This window comes from Hipposideros armiger, unplaced genomic scaffold (assembly GCF_001890085.2).
Source record: "Hipposideros armiger isolate ML-2016 unplaced genomic scaffold, ASM189008v1 scaffold_362, whole genome shotgun sequence".
Taxonomy (NCBI): domain Eukaryota; kingdom Metazoa; phylum Chordata; class Mammalia; order Chiroptera; family Hipposideridae; genus Hipposideros; species Hipposideros armiger.
Genome location: NW_017731712.1, coordinates 812,701 through 829,266, shown reverse-complemented (window position 1 = coordinate 829,266; position 16,566 = coordinate 812,701). Strand labels below are relative to the sequence as shown.

General features: G+C 59.1%; 2 protein-coding genes across 2 annotated transcripts in view; both read left to right on the top strand.

Moving 5' to 3' along the window:
- Positions 1-6,473, top strand: part of NOTUM (notum, palmitoleoyl-protein carboxylesterase) — a 7,442-nt gene extending 969 nt beyond the window's left edge. Inside the window, exons 2-12 of the mRNA XM_019661846.1 lie at positions 37-383; positions 1,498-1,550; positions 1,631-1,726; positions 2,212-2,272; positions 2,402-2,460; positions 2,831-2,933; positions 3,506-3,697; positions 3,843-3,943; positions 4,508-4,655; positions 5,567-5,614; positions 5,861-6,473. Coding sequence (XP_019517391.1) covers positions 64-383; positions 1,498-1,550; positions 1,631-1,726; positions 2,212-2,272; positions 2,402-2,460; positions 2,831-2,933; positions 3,506-3,697; positions 3,843-3,943; positions 4,508-4,655; positions 5,567-5,614; positions 5,861-6,167 — 1,488 coding nt within the window. The 5' untranslated portion in view covers positions 37-63 and the 3' untranslated portion in view covers positions 6,168-6,473. The remainder of the gene's footprint in view (positions 1-36; positions 384-1,497; positions 1,551-1,630; positions 1,727-2,211; positions 2,273-2,401; positions 2,461-2,830; positions 2,934-3,505; positions 3,698-3,842; positions 3,944-4,507; positions 4,656-5,566; positions 5,615-5,860) is intronic.
- Positions 6,474-11,637: 5,164 nt separating this feature from the next.
- Positions 11,638-14,215, top strand: MYADML2 (myeloid associated differentiation marker like 2). The gene has a single exon (XM_019661851.1). The coding sequence runs from the start codon at positions 12,078-12,080 to the stop codon at positions 12,999-13,001; it is 924 nt and encodes a 307-aa protein (XP_019517396.1). The 5' UTR covers positions 11,638-12,077; the 3' UTR covers positions 13,002-14,215.
- Positions 14,216-16,566: the final 2,351 nt, after the last annotated feature.

Sequence of the window (16,566 nt, the reverse complement as noted above, 5' to 3'; positions counted from 1 at the left end):
TGCTGCCGCCGCCTCACGGCCGCCCGCTCTCCGCAGGTGGCCGCGGGCGCGAGCGGCGCGGCCATGGCCCGAGGGGTGCGCGTGCTGCTGCTGCTGGGCCTGCTGCACTGGGCCGGGGGCGGCGAGGGCAGGAAGACCTGGCGGCGCCGTGGTCAGCAGCCGCCCCCGCAGCGAGCCGAGGCGGCGCCCGCGGCCGGACAGCCGGTGGAGAGCTTCCCGCTGGACTTCACGGCCGTGGAGGGCAACATGGACAGCTTCATGGCGCAGGTCAAGAGCCTGGCGCAGTCCCTGTACCCCTGCTCCGCGCAGCAGCTCAACGAGGATCTTCGCCTGCACCTCCTGCTCAACACGTCGGTGACTTGCAACGACGGCAGCCCCGCCGGGTAAGGCCGCGCCCGCCTGCCCCGACAGACGGGCACACCCCTGCTAGCGGCCCCCGCCGCGCTCCCGGCCCCCTCGAAGCCGGCAACCCTCACGTATTCTGCCCTCCTGTCCTCGCTCCGATGCACGGAGTCTGAGCTGTTCCCTGTCTCCCGGCCGTGGCAGCTCTCGCACCCAGGGGAGAGGGCTCCCGTCGGGCTCCCGGAGGTGCTGGCCCTGGGAAAGCCCGGCTCCGTGACTCGAAGCGCGGGGGAGTTGGGGCAGTGCTTCAAGCACTGGTTCCCGGCCAGCCCGGGCGGGCACTGACCCCTTGGCCGCCCGTTGCCCAGCCTCGCTACTCGCGTCCTTCGGTCCCTGGGCGGGGAGATGGCAGTCCGCGAGTGGCCCTGGCTCCAGCAGGAAGAGGTGACATAGCGGGGCGGGGAGAGTCCCGCCGTACCCTCGCCCCCACCCCAGCTCGACTCAGGTCTGCTCCCTGCTGCGGGGACTGCCAACGATGCGGGCCAACCCAGGGCGGGAGAAGGGGCGCAGGTGGCACAGAAGGACCTGGGGTGCAGCATTCATTCACCCTCTCCAGCCCCGAAGGAGATAAAGATGCGAGGCTGAGGCTTGGGAAGGGGTCCGGGAAGCCCACACGCTCAGCGCGTCGACAGTCCGGGAAACCGGACGTTAGGTCGGGCCTCGGTAGGAAGGCTGCGACCCCGCCTCGGTGGCGCCCGCGCCCCTTCACGCCCGCCGGGTCCGTGCCAGTGCCCCCGCCCCGCGCACACTCCTCTAGCGAGGGCGCTTTGCGTTCTCCAAGTGCCACTGCACGTCCCGGGAGGATCCTGAGCCCCGGCGAAGACCCCCCCTCCTCCCATGCCCAGCCGCCGGCGCCGAGGTTACAGCCGGTCCCGCGCGGGGCGGGCCGTGGGGATTTTCCACGGACCACACAGCCCCTCGCGGCCCTTACCCGCCCCGCGAGCGCCACCTCCCGGGACGGGCCGCCGCTGGCCCGCGGGCGCCCCCGTGCGGCCGGCGCGCGCCCAGCGACAGGTGGAATGCCCCTTCCCGCCCCCCCTGAGCTGGGCCCTGCAGCCCCAATTGACCGCCCGCTTCGCCCGCCTTCCTTGGCAGCTACTACCTGAAGGAGTCCAAGGGCAGTCGGCGGTGGCTACTCTTTTTGGAAGGTGCGTCCCAGGGGCCGAGGCGGCGGGGTGGGTGGGGTCCCCTGGGCACGCGGGCTCTGAGGTGGTGGCTGTGCCCGCAGGCGGCTGGTACTGCTTCAACCGGGAGAACTGCGACTCCCGGTTCGACACCATGCGGCGCCTCATGAGCTCCAGGGACTGGCCGCGCACCCGCACAGGTCAGCAGGGTACAGACCCGCCCAGGAGGCCCCACCTGGGGGGCAAGGGGTGGGGCTCGTGGGGCTCACAACTTGAGGTCCTGGAAGAAGCCCCCCCTTCCTTCCCTAGAACCCGAGAGAGGCCCCACCCCATCTATGTCCCCGCCCCCTTCTCTGAACTTCTTAAGGTTAGGAAGCACAATCTCTCACCTTTCGATTCTTTTTCCACAGGTAACTTCTGAGGGCTTAGGAGAGGCTCAGGGACACCAGTCATCCCTAGGTTGAAACAGCAGGTGGAGGGTGGGGGAGGTCGAGGGCCACGTCCAGGTGTCACAGCGTGACTGGGCATCCTGACCATGGTGACTCCATCCATTCCCCACTTCCCCGGCCACCTTGATTCAGGCAGGCACCACCACCCCACATCTCCCGACCTCCCAGCAGTCCCCACCCCTGCATACCCCCCTCCCACCAGAAGGACCCACTGCCTCTGTCCTCCCCCGCCGCAGGCACGGGGATCCTGTCTTCCCAGCCAGAGGAAAACCCCCACTGGTGGAACGCCAACATGGTGTAAGAGGGAGCAAGCGGGTCCTTCCCAGGGGTCCTGTCCTCGGGGGTCCTTCCCAGGGAGGGGGAGTCCTTCCTGGGGCCTTGGGCAGCGGAGGACCACAGCAGTCTCACAGTGTTTCTGTGTCACAGTTTCATCCCCTACTGCTCCAGCGACGTCTGGAGTGGGGCTTCATCCAAGTCTGAGAAGAGTGAGTCCCTGCCCCCACCCCCGCCCCTTCTGAGACAGGGCTTCTGGGGAGGACTTTCGGCCTGTGACTCCTCCCAACCCCCAACAGCCAGCGTGTCCCAGGGTGCCTGCCCCAGTGCCCACTGCCTGTTTGTCTGTGGCTCGCCTAGCCCCTGGGGGGCCCTCACGCCTGGCTATTCCATGGGAAGGGGCTCTCAGCATAGCCTTGTTCACCCACTGGACCCACCTCCCTCACTCTACTTGGCCCCTGGCTCCGGCCACAGACAGACCCTCCAGATCCCAGCTAGAACGCTTTCTCCTCCAAACCTGGAGTAGGAGGCCTTGCTCTCTGTCCAGGCCCCCACTTGAAGCCACCCCCCTTCTTCGAGCAGATGAATATGCCTTCATGGGTGCCCTCATAATCCAGGAGGTGGTGCGAGAGCTCCTGGGCAAAGGGCTGAGCGGGGCCAAGGTGCTGCTGCTGGCAGGAAGCAGGTAGGCAAGCAGAGGCCAGCGGGGGAGAGTGTGGAGAGGAGGGAGAGGTGGGCCGAGCCTGGGCACATCCAGGGGGCTCCAGCCTGGCAGGCCTGGGCATGCGTCCACGGTAGCTGGAAGCTGTCCAGAGGGTGCTCCACGGCTGTGCATGTGAGGGACGCCTCGGACTGCAGTGCCCCAGTTAGCCATGGGCCCCACTTACCCTAGGGTCCCAGTAAACATGGATCACATTTGTTGGTCACCATCCCAGCAGGCATGCAGGGGACCCTTGGGACATGGATGGACTGGATGAATGGGCCTGAGGCCACATAGTTCATCTTCATTTTCAGATAAGGAAACAGGCAGAGAGTGAGAGAGAAGGGTGGGCAGGACAGGAGGAGTGGGGCGGACTGCCACTTAGCTCTGGGTCAGCGCCTGGAGCTCTGCCTTGAGGACCCCGAAAGGCCCATGGGTGTTGCATGTGAGCGAGGAATGTGTTGGTAGTCCCTCAGGACACGGGCTTGGGGCCAGGCGGGCTCGGGGGGTTGAGTGTCCTTCCCCGCGGCCCGGCCTCACGCCCCACCTTGGTGCAGCGCGGGGGGGACCGGCGTGCTCCTGAACGTGGACCGTGTGGCGGAGCGTCTGGAGGAGCTGGGCTACCCGGCCATCCAGGTGCGGGGCCTGGCCGACTCAGGCTGGTTCCTGGACAACAAGCAGTACCTGCGCACGGACTGTCTGGACACTGTCACGTGTGCACCCACGGAGGCCATCCGCCGTGGCATCAGGTGCCCTGGGAGGGAGGGCCTGTCCCAGACGCCTGACTCTCACGCAGAGGACCTGGGACAGGGTGGCGGAGGTGGGAGGGAGGGGTGCGGAAGCCTGGGCCGGGGGGCCCAGGGCGGCCTCACTAACGGGCAGTGTGCGCCCCAGGTACTGGAACGGCATGGTCCCCGAGCGCTGTCGACGCCAGTTTAAGGAGGGTGAAGAGTGGAACTGCTTCTTTGGCTACAAAGTCTACCCCACCCTGCGCTGTGAGTGCGGCCACTTGGGTCCTGGTTTGCAGGGCACATGGGCGGGGAGCCAGGGGAGACCATCCAGGCTTTCTGTACCTCCTGAAAACCCAACCTGGGGTCCAGCTCCCAGAGGCCAGGCCCAGACCCCTGCCCTGCCTGGGAACAGGACCACAAAGCCATCTCAGTCTGCCTGGGACTGTCCGCGTCCTACCACTGAGCCCACTCGGTCCTAGGCAGACCAGGACGGTGTCACCGGTGAGGAATGTGCTATGGAGCTGTGCGGTGCCTTGGTTGTCCCTCCCCAGCCTCACACACTGGGCAGTAGCCATATCCCATGCAAAGCGAGTCCCTGGAAGTCAGGCCAAGGCGGTGGGGGTGGGATGGGGTAACAAGGTACTTCTTTAAGGAAGGGCAGCTGTTAAGGCACAAACTGGGGGGTGGGGCGGGGTTGGCAGCCAGTACTGGAGGGAAAAGGCCAGCTGCCTGTGAGCCTGCAGGGAGCTGGCCCAGATCTTGGGGACCCTGAGCCTGGGGTGGGGGACAGAGTACCAAAGCGAGGCGCAGCTGAGTCGTGCTCCCCAGGCCCTGTGTTCGTGGTGCAGTGGCTGTTTGATGAGGCTCAGCTGACTGTGGACAACGTGCACCTCACGGGCCAGCCGCTGCAGGAGGGCCAGTGGCTGTACATCCAGAACCTGGGCCGGGAGCTGAGGGACACTCTCAAGGACGTGTCGTGAGTGTGCAGGGGCCCCCGCTCACCCCCATAGGGAGGAAACCACTTCCATTAGACACAGAGGTCTCGAAGAGGCACAACAGGAAGCAGCTGAGGTGCCCTCAGTAGGTGACAGATGAATGCAGTGTAGTCCACCCAGACAGTGGGATGTTTCCCAGCACTAAATGGAAAAGCGTGAAAAGACAGGGAGGAACCTTAGATGCATATGACTGAGTGAAAGAAGCCCAGCTGAGAAGGCTGATACCCTGTGATGTCAACCCTAGGACATTCCAGAGCAGACAAAACTAAGGGGACAGTAAAAGATCAGGGGTTGTCAAGGCTGGGGAGGGAGGGATGAACGGGGGGTGCACAGAGGACGTTTAGGGCAGTGAAAAGACCCTCTATGACGCTGTAGTGGGGGATACGTGTCATTCCACGTTTGTCCAAACCCATAGGATGTACAACACCGAGAGTGACCCTAATGTCACTACGGACGTTGGGGGAGGAGGACATGTCAGTGTAGGTTCATGAACTGTAACAAATGTGCCACCTGGTGGGGATGCTGATAGTGGGGGGCGGGGCATGGGAGCTGTACCTCCCCTCAATTTTGCTGATAGTCCAAAACTGCTCTAAGAATAAAGTCTATTTTTAAAAAAATGGTAAAATATTCGCCTATCCGGGATAGCCTCTCAACACTGCCTGGCCGGCCCTGCCTGGAAGAGGTGGGCTCCAGGCAGGTTATGGAAGCAAGAAGGGATGAGGGTGAGCAGGGAGCTTACAGGCTGATGGAACAGGTCGGTGCCCGACAGCAAAAGGAAGGAGGTGGGGGCCAGGCAAGGACAGGCTCCCAGGGGCTGGGCCAGGGCTGCTGTCCCCTGCGGGCATCACGGTGGAACCGGGCTGCTCACAGATTGTCTGCCTCCTCCCCGCAGGGCCAGCTTCGCCCCCGCCTGCCTGTCTCACGAGATCATCATCCGAAGGTCAGTGTCCCCGTGCCTGGGGACAAGCTCTTGTGTGTGCCTCTCTCTCTAACACGTACAGCACCCCCACTTGCCCCCACCCACCCGCCTCGCCTGTGGGAAGGGCTTCCTTCCAGGGCTTTCGAAGCTACTCAGACAGCCAGCTGTGTGGCAGGGATTCAGACTCCTCCGCACCTGCAGCAGCAGCCTTGTTGTCACCTGCCTTGGCCACACCCTGAGTGACCCCACCTGGGTTTCTGTCTGCAGCCACTGGACAGACGTCCAGGTGAAGGGGACCTCGCTGCCCCGGGCGCTTCACTGCTGGGACAGAAGCCTCCACGACAGCCACAAGACCAGCAAAGCCCCTCTGAAGGGCTGCCCGGTCCACCTGGTGGACAGCTGCCCCTGGCCCCACTGCAACCCGTCCTGCCCCACCATCCGAGACCGGTTCACAGGGCAGGAGATGAACGTGGCCCAGTTCCTCATGCACATGGGCTTCGACGTGCAGACCATGGCACAGCAGCAGGGCCTGGAGCCCAGTAAACTGCTGGGCATGCTGAGCAGCGGGAACTAGGGGGCCTGCCCGAGGCCGCCCAGGCCCTCCTGGCCCTCCTAGGACAGACAGGGCCCCGGCCTTCCCCTCAGCAGCCTTCACTGCCCCTCTCCCACTGCGTTCAGGAGGCCCAGCCGGACACGGTGGACCTGCCATTAGCCCCAGTGGTGGTCTCGGGACGCCTGCTCCCCCGCCCGCCTCCCCCGCCTCCAGCCCATGGTGGGGAGCCAGAAGCACTGGATTCCTCAGCCCCCCCCCAAGCCTCCCAGTCCCAGCCTCCCCTGCCCTTTTGTATTATTTTATAAAGTGACTTTTTTATTACTTTAATTTTTTAAAAAAGGAAAATAAGCAAGAAATATATGATGAATGATATTGTTTTGTAACATATTTTTTTTAAATAATGAAAAAAAAAAAAAGACAACAAAAGAGCCTGCCCCTGAAGACGTGTTTATTTGAATGGGCAGTCACCCACTTTGCACCGCTTTCCCCAACCCCGCCATAGCAGGGAGACCGGGCCACCATCAGGGCCCGCTGGCCCCCGACCCCTTCCTAGACGCGCAGACCCTGTCCCAGGCCCACACCCCACCTCGTGTTCCACTCTAAGCCCTTCCTGAGGAGCCGAGCTTCTGCTCACCCATCCAGCCAACACGCTGTGGCGAGCCCTCAACATGGGACAACAGCTCCATGTCTCCTTGTTTTGTTACTGAGGTGACGTTCCCGTGATGCGCATGGTGCCATTTGACGGTGCACAACTCTGCATTTGCACCCTCACAGTGTGTGTCACATCACCACCAGCAACCCCCAGTCAAAACTTTATCACCCCAGAAAAACACTCCGTTCTCAGCTAACGTTTTCTTAAAAGTTTGCACTGTGTTTATTTTTGCTGGGTCACATGTGCACACAGTTCAGTCTGAAAGATGCAGAGTCTGAGGGTGGAAAGTCCTCCTCTGGCCCAGCCCCTGGCTCTGCTTCTGAGGGCGAAGGTGACATAGTCTTCCTGTGGGTGGTCCCCGAGGACCCAGACCCCCAAGAAACACGTGCACACACACGCACACGCACCCCTCTCGCTTCACACACCATACACACTGTGGTCATTTCACATGGTGCCTTGGGGCCCACAAGAGCTGTGCTGATCTAACGTTGTGGGTCAGCCATGGCTTTTGTGCTTCACATTCTCATCTGGCACAAAGCGGGTGGCGTGGGCAACCTGCGTTGACATCACTGCACATAGGCCAGCATATCTGCGGGAGAAACCCCAGAGCTGGGGTTGCTGCAGGCTGCCGGCTGTGCCTCCCCTCCTATGGTCGGGGCTTCCTGAGTGTACCCTGCAATGAACACCAAGCGGTGCTGGCACATCCATTCCCCCAGCTGCCCTGCAGGTGGCTTTGGTTATCACCCCCTCCCCGTTTACAGATAAGAAACTGAGGCCCATGAGGCTCTGTGACGGTTGTAAGGGACAGGGAGGATTCCCATCAGGTCAGCTGGGTTTGGCCCCAACCTCCCACCACAGACATCAGAGAGCCTGGAGCCCCGTTCCCAGAGCTGAGACAATTGCGGGGATCTCGCACCCTCACCCTCCAACCAGACCCAGGGGTGTGTCCTGTGGTCTGACTAGCTCAGCCAACACATCAGGGCAGCCTGGGACAGAGAGGGACCTGAGCAGAACCCGAGGGTGCTGGTGTCGGCTGGGCAGATGCAGCCCTCCCCACCTGGGACCTCTCATCACCAATGTCGCTTCCCTAGGTGGAGCTAAGTGGCCCATCTGTGGTGTCCTCCATGGTCTTCTGGGGGGACCCATGGAACCCCAGCAGCCAAGGGAGACAGCGAGGTCAGGGAGGTGGCCAAAGGCTGGAGATGAAAGGAGGGGTGCCTGGAGGTGGCTGCTGGCTTAGGGGAGCAGCCTACTCCCCGAACCTCCCAGGAGGGCCATGGACAAGGATTCCTATGGGAGAGGGGGCTGGGATGACCCAAAAGGGTTCTGCCTGTCATTTACCTGGGGGACTTCACTCTGAGGGAGGGGCCTGCCACACAGCGGTCAGAGCTGGGAGGGGGACTTGGGAGGTACTGCCTGGAGACAGCGGTGACATCAGCATGATTACACAGGATGACACAGATGTCTTGTTCCGTCTGAGGTGCTGAAGGGATCAGAGGGCATCTTTGTGTGTCTTGGGCGTTGCCGGTTCACTGCACATGACACTTGTGGGTTAGGCCCAACGGGATTTCACCAAATGAATAAACTCTTTCTGGCCACAGTCCTGACAAAGGAGAAGGCACAGCCACCACAGCCTTAGTGCTCAGTCCACACTGTGCTTCACTGCAGGAACCAGTAACAAAGTGAGGCCAGGACACACAAGGACCCTGGGTGCCACCAAATCTGCAGTGCTCAGCCAGGTGACCAGCATCACAGCAACACTGACGAGTCACGCTGAGAGCACAGACCCTGACGTCACGTGATGAGAGGGCACTTTGCCTCTGGGGTCTTCCTCCCCCAAGACCACGAGGCCAGACTAACCGTGAGAGACACGTCAGACAAATCCCAACAGAGGGACAGTCTCCAGAACCTCCGCCCAGTGCTCCTCAGAACTGCCAAGGTCACCCCAACAAGGAGCGTCTGAGACGTCACAGCCCAGGGGAGTCTGAGGAGACATGAGGACTAAATGTCACATGAGACCCTGGAGCAGAAAAGGGACAATAGGTTAAATACTAAGAAAATAAGTGTGGACTTTAGTTAATAACAATATAGCAATAATGATATATCAACATTGGCTCATGTATTGTGACAAATGTCCCCAAAGTGTGTAAGATGTTCACAGAGAGGCAGACTGGGTGTGGGGTGCATGGGGACTGTGCTCAGTTTCTTTGTAGATTTAAAACTGTTCTAAAATATAAAATTTATTTTAAATTTTTGTAAACACAAGTTTTTTTATTCAGACAAGAATATAAATCTAGTTATTTTTTTAAAAATTGTAGTAAAATACACTTCATTTATTTTGTTTGTTTGTTTTTGGTTTCTTTTTCTTTTGTATTTTGCACTTCATTTATTTTTAAGTGTATTCTTTTTTCTAGTTCAGAAAGTAATCAATAACCCTTTTAGAAAATGTGAAAAGCACTGAAAAGCCCAAAGCACCAGCAAAAGCACCTGTTGCCCCACACCTGAGAGGTGACCACGGGGACAGTTCAGGCGTGCACCAATTGTTCCGTGGTCCCAGAGGCTGACGTGTCCATGTACCTTTTGTCTCAGATCAGGGAAAGCCTGTGCCTCACGACCTGGCCGCAGCCTGTCTGGCCCCCTGGCCACTCGCCACATTATCCTATGCACTCACAGGGCGGTCTGTCCCACGGATGTGCCCTCATTCAGTGCCCCATCCCTACTGTTGAGCTGTACGTGGTTTCCAGTTAAATTCACTTAAAGTTGTGTTGCAATTTCCGCAGTGTGAGAAACTGTCGCTCTAGAATCTCTGTGTTTTTGTCATTGTGATAAGTTAGCAAACAGACTTTTATAGTAGAAGACCACCAAAGGGCACCTTTCTCACTTACCACACCTGCCACAGGGTGCCTGGGAGACCGCCTGAGCCTCCCTGGCCATCCCTGAGCACTGGGGACACCCCAAAGTCTCCCTGAAATTCCCAAAGCTTCAGGCACTACAAGTTGAACCTCTTTGGTTGGGGGTGTGGAGGGAACAGAGGCAGAGGCCAAGGGCACCGTGAGGGTGGTGCCCCAGGGACCGTTTGTGTGGTTAACAAACGTGGCTGGGTTCACTGTTAAGGTTCACTGAGCTATGAACTCCAGCTGAAGTATGGCATGTGTCTGCTTGAGATAAACCGTCTAATTCAAGCAAAGCCTTCCTTCTAGCTCCCATGGTCCCAAGGCAGCTGCTGCGGATGCTCAGAGGGCCAGTGCAGAGGACCCCTCCTCAGGGCAGAGCCCGTCTCCTGCGTGTGACAGTGACCTGGTGCCCCCCCTCCCGCCCCAGGGAGTGGGCAGGCCCCATGGAAAGTCCACTTTTGGAGGCCTTCTTACCCACTCATGGTGTCCAGACACTGTCCCCGAGGATGAAAGACCTGAAAACCAATGGGAATCCTGACTTCATGATCACGTTCACTGCTCTGAAAACATGTTAGGTCAGATGGCTGGTACGACTCTGCTTTTAAAGCAGGTGGGTGTGTGTTCACAGAGAACGCTGCCCACAGAAGCATCACAGAAGCCAGGACCCCTGGGAAGACATAAACCAGGGACATTCCCAACCAGATGGTCAGGCTGCTCACGCTCTGGACATCCCCACATCACGATTCTCCCAGTGGACATGCTGAGGAGACCCCACATCTCCCACGGGGGTTTCCTGCCAAGATCATTTTAGCTGGAATCTAACAATAAGGAAACAGACAACACACACTGAAAGACAGTCTAGAAAGCCACTGTCCTGGACACTCCAAAAAGCCGGTGTTATAAAATACCAAAAAAGGCAGAGACTAGTCTAGAATAAAGGAAAGTGGGAGACACGACAGCCCAGTGCAATGCATAATCCCAGTCAGATCCTGGTGCAAAAACTTGAAAAGCTATGAAGTGTATTTGGGAGCGGGGTGGGGAAAACTGAATAAGGACCAGTGTTATTAAATTCCCCAAGTGTCAGCATCACAGTCAGGCTCCATAGGCTGACGGCCTTGCTCTTGGGAGGTGTCCATGGAAGCTTCTAGGGGTGAGCTCTCCTAGCTGCAGAATTAACCTTCTTACTAATCATCAATGAGAGGGCAGAGGGCACAGATAGCAAAGTATTAGTAACTCTTGAGTCCAGGTGAAAGGTCTACGAGGGCTCATAGTGCTATTTCGCAACTCTTCTGTAGACTGGGAATTTTTCTAAATGAAAAGTGGGAGGAAATACATCTAATTAAACACACACACACACACACACACACACACACACACGAGATGGTCACTAATAGCGGCTGAATCCAGGCGATAAGATCACAGGCAACTTTTGTCTCTGTTTTCCTGTACTGTTTAGGTCTGACCTTGTGCTGCTTGCACATTCAGAAAGAAAGGTTTTCATCTGCAGAAACATTTCACACGTTATTAATACTTAAGTCTAAAAATGGGAGAGTTTTTTTCTAAGTGTTTACATGCCTAGGAGGAACCAATAAAGAGCTCCACGATGATCCCCCCACATCATAACTAAAACTACACCCCCCAGGGTCAGGCTGGGGGCTGTGAGAAGAATGGGGGGCACCTTTGCAAGCGGGGCACAGGGTCTCCATGCTCCACTTCCCTTCCCCACCATCTCCCAGGGATCAGAGCTGAGCGTGGGCCCCGGAGACAATGGTAACAGGGTCCTGAAACCATCCAAGCTCTGAACCAAGACACCTCCTGAAATGACTGAAGGGAACCCACCCCCCACACCACCCCCTCCATCCGTTCCCTACCCCTGCCTCCCTTCCCCACCCCTCTGCTGTTCTAGCCTCCCTGCACCCCTCCCCCAGCTCGGCTGGCCCTGGAGGCTGCTTGGGCTGAAAACACCGGTGGAGACATGGTCGTTCTCTGCTCTCCTCTCCTCTCTTCCCCTACCGGCAGTGGCGCCAACTGACCGACAGACGCAGGTGCAGTGGAGGCAGGGGGGTGCCAGCAGCCAAGGGCTTCATGGTTTTGGAAGGGGCTTGGCATGGGACACAGGGGTCAGGTGTCCCCCACAATGGGGACAGGCCGACAAGCTGCTATTCTGGGGCTCTGATCACGGCCACCTATTTATAGCGCTGGGAGGGGGGAGGCCTTGGCCCTCCCCACACAAGCAGCAGAGAGGCTGCCTACTGCAATGTCACTGCCACTGCAGACTGCCAGCAGCTGCCACCACATCCCAGCCGAAGGAGACAGAGGGGCTGCAGTCTGACAGGAACCCCAGGACCACCAGGTGCTGTGTGAGGAAAGGACGTGGCCGGTCAGATGGGCAGCACCATGGAGCCCCCTGGGGGCGGGTACTTGCACCTGGGCGCTGTGACGTCCCCGGTGGGCACAGCTCGTGTGCTGCAGCTGGCCTTCGGCTGCACCACCTTCAGCTTGGTGGCGCACCGGGGTGGCTTCGCGGGCGTCCAGGGCACCTTCTGCATGGCAGCCTGGGGATTCTGCTTTGCGCTCTCGGGTCTGGTGGTGGCCTGTGACTTCACCCGGCTCCATGGCTGCCTACACCTCTCCTGGGGCAACTTCACTGCAGCCTTCGCTATGCTGGCCACGCTGCTGTCGGCCACGGCCGCCGTCATCTACCCGCTGTACTTCACCCGGCTGCAGTGCCCACCTGAGCCTGCAGGTTGTGCAGCCAGGGACTTCCGCTTGGCCGCCAGCGTCTTCGCCGGGCTCCTCTTTCTGGCCTATGCTGCAGAGGTGGCCCTGACCCGGGCCCGGCCAGGCCAGGTGGCCAGCTACATGGCTACGGTGTCCGGACTGCTCAAAATTGTCCAGGCCTTCGTGGCCTGCATCATCTTTGGGGCACTGGTCCATGACAGTCGCTACGGGCGCTATGTGGCCACCCAGTGGTGTGTGGCGGTCTACAGCCTGTGCTTCCTGGCCACGGTGACCGTGGTGGTCCTGAGCGTGATAGGCCACACGGGCGGCCTGCACTGCCCCTTCGACCGAGTGGTGGTGGTATACACCTTCCTGGCTGTGCTCCTCTACCTCAGTGCTGCAGTCATTTGGCCCGTCTTCTGTTTCGACCCCAAGTACGGCATGCCTGGGCGGCCCCCCGACTGCCCTCGGGGCAGCTGCCCCTGGGACAGCCAGCTGGTGGTGGCCATCTTCACCTACGTCAACCTGCTCCTCTACGTGGCCGACCTCGCCTACTCCCAGAGGATCCGCTTCGTGCCCTCTCTATAGCCCATCAGGTGGTAACCCACTCACCTCTGCTGTCCCGGGGCACCAGGCACCATGAGAGTGACCCAAGAGAACACAGACCCTCTGGGAACGAGCCGGAGGAGGAGGCAACCAGCACAGCCACTCCTGGACTTCTGGCAGCGCTGGCAGCTTGGGGGCAGGAGGGGTGGGGAACAGAGGAGCAGGAGGCCCTGAGCAGGACATCAGAGGAGGCTCCTCTGCCAGGCAGCGCCCAGCCTTTTCTGTTTGTCACTCTCTGTCTGTTTCCCTCTCCCTCTCTGTCTGTGTCTCTCTGTCTTCCTCTCTCTCTGTCTCTGTTTCTCTCTATCTCTAGCTTTATTTCTCTGTCTCTGTCCCTATTTTCTGACCCTCTCTGTCTCAGTGATGGTCACTGTAACACCTGAGAAACCTTTGAAGTAGGTGCTGTTGTGACCCACTTTGCAGATGGGGACACTGAGGCTCAGATTTAGGAGGCGGCCCCGCCCCATGTGTCCATCAGTGTCTGGAGCCCACATTCAGGCTGGGTAACCTACGGAGAGTTAAAAAACAATCAATTCTCAGAGGTGTGGGAAGGGGTTGGAGAGAAGCCCAGGAGAGGGCCAGAGCTGGGCCGGCAGAGGAGTGTGGCGGCCGGGTCTTTCTCCAGCCTTGCGGGGGGGTGGGGGGACAGTTCCCAGAACCCTGGAATGACATCTATCAAAGCAGGGCTCTGCTGAAGGGTCTGCGCTCCCGGAAGAGGACCCAGGAATCGGCGCCCCAGTGCGCCTGTCTTTCAGCGGCCACAAATGCCCGAGTCGGGGCCAAGACTGTGGTGTGGTCACACAGGGCAGCCTCAGTGGGCTGTAGACAGCACAGGTGGCCTGTAGTGGCCCGCAGAGAGCATAGCACGCTGAGGAGAAGCTGGGTTCCCACTCAGGCAGGCCTCTCACCATTGGTCCCCATGCAACAGTGTCTGCAATGTCTGCTGTGGGCCCAGGGGAGACTGGCTTGGGGCAGCCACTGGAATGCACAGCCTGGGCACCGGGCACCTCTCTGCTGCTCAGGCCATGACCTCCACTCAAGTGTCCATCTCCTCAGCCACTGACCACCAAAGCCCACTTTCCAGCCTGCTTCTCCCACTCAAGAGCCCAGCCTGAGCTGGCCCGGAGCAGCCCACTGGTCGACCCATGGACTGGCCAGGGCCTTGAGCAGGAAATAAATGCCAACACTTATTTGCACCCTGGCTCTGGTGAGCAGTCTCTTCCAAGGGGACAGTGGTCAACTGCAGCTCTTGGGCCAGTCCCCAGCATGCTCTGAGGAGGAGAGCCTAGACCCCGCTGGGCTGAGGGAGGGGGTAGCCATGAGGGGACCTGGGCTACTCCAGGGTGAGGGACAGCCTCCAAGGAGGGAGCAGGCGTGTCCACTCCTTCAGTGGGGACGAGCGTGGGGGAAGATGGGGATGCCGAGCATGTCCCCCCCTCTCAGCGGCTCTCAGCACTTATCCCCACCCCATACCTCTGCTGGGATTTCCAGGGGAGCCCGGGCACGGTGGTGGACAGAGGGGTGCTACACCCAGGTGGGCAGTGGAGCCCAAGGAGCTTTCAGACACAGTGCCGAGGGCTCCCTGTGGCGGCACTGAGCAGGGTGTGAGTCAGGCAGCCCCTGCCCGCTAGGGAGAGCACTCTGACAGGGGTCCTTTACCTCAGGGAGAGGGTGTGGCAGGCTCATCAGCAGATCCTGGAAGAGGCGGGAGCCACTGTGTCCTGAGGTGGTGGAAAGGACCCCGCTGGCTGAGGGAGGGTGGGGATTAGGGGACACATTTCCAGGTGACAAAGGAGCGTATGGGTCACTCCCTTTCCAGCTCACAGGCCTGGACACCTTTTTTTTTTTTTAAAGATTTTATTGAGGTATTGGAGGGGAACAGCGTTGGGGAATCAGGGAAGGGGAACAGACAGGTAGACAAATTGCTGTTTTGTTCTTCAGTCTAGTTGTGGAGGACGTCGCTTCACTGGCACACGTTGGTATGATCATTGTGCTCTTTCTAGGTGAGGCAATTGGTCGCAGGTCATTGGTTGGCCGTTCTCAGCGGCTCACAGCAGCTCTCCCCGGCTGCCAGTGCTCACGGGCAGCCCACTGCAGCCCAGCTGCAGCCTATGCCAACCCAGGCGACTCACAGCAGCCCAGCGTCAGGTCGAGCTGTTGTTCACCATCTTAGCTGTAGAGGGCACAACATCACTGGCCCTCATGTGGGATCTGAACTGCAGCCCTGCTGCTCAGAGCTGGCGTCCCAAGTGAGCTCTTAACCAACTGAGCCACTCGGCTGGCCCCTGGACACCTTTTTTAGCCAAACTTTTGAAATGAGTTATGTCACCAGCTTCCCAATTTCCTCACTGCCCGTTGACCTTCTGTCCCCAGCGCTCCACCCACCCTAAATTTCCAAGGTCTGAAGGTGAGACAGAGGAGGGGAGGGGACCCAGGGCTCACGATGAGCCTGGCAGAGGTCCTGGGGGAGCTCACGTGGGGACGCTGCTGCTGACACTCCATCCCTAGACCGCAGGACTCTCTTGTTGGGAGAGGGAGTTATTTGCTGTTATTACTTGAAAAACAGTACTTTACACGAAGAGGTTCCATTTTCTGATTACAGACAGGCAGGTGAAACGCAGTAGGTTTGTGCGTGTGCCACTCCCCTGAGCAGCCCCAGCCTTGGAGGGTGAGGACTAATCCCAGGACAGACAGACAGGGAGGCCTGGAACTCTGCAGTTCACATGGTCACCACACAGTGCTCTGGCAGTGGTGGTGGCCGTTTTGTCACAGGAAAGCCACAGCCCTGCTTCTGCAGCACAAGCATCCGAGTGATTCTGAAATTGTTTAGGTGTCGTTTAATGTACAGAATTGATAAAACACAGCAGCTCACACCTCCCCCAGGTGGGGATGGGTTGTCCGCAAGGATCACTTCTTTGCCCTTGACTCTGCTGAACCCAAACGCAGCTTCTGCTTAGATAAGCCCTGGGCCCGTCCTCAGGGAGAAATGACTAGGGCCACGTTCTCCCAAAAACTCAGCACCAAAACCTTCCATGCATCCTGCAGACGTCAGGAAACACGGGGTGTGTGTGTATGTGTGTGTCCCCTGGGAGGTGGGGAGCACTGTAGGGTCACCTTTCTCTGTCTGTTGGGTAACCTTCCTTTGTTTACTGGGTGACCACCACCGCCCCAAATGCCTGTTGGGTATGTTGACATGGCAACAGGCCCATGGCCTGAATGTCAGGCAGCTTTCTAAGGGCACCTGGCTCAGGAGAGATGATGAGACAAGGCCCAGGTGGCAGAAGCCGTGGGCCTCAGGGGACTGCTTAGACTCCCAGGTGTCTCCCGATGCTGAGTTTCTCTCCTGTTTCCCAGCCTCCTGATACAATAATAAAAAAAAAAAGTTTCAGGCCGGCCGAGTGGCACATTGGTTAAGAGCTGGCTTGGGACGCCAGAGGGCCCCAGTTCGAATCCCACATATGAGGGCCAGTGACACTGCCCTCTACAGCTAAGATGCTGAACAACAGCTCAACCTGGAGCTGGCTGCCATGAGTCGCCAGCAATGGCG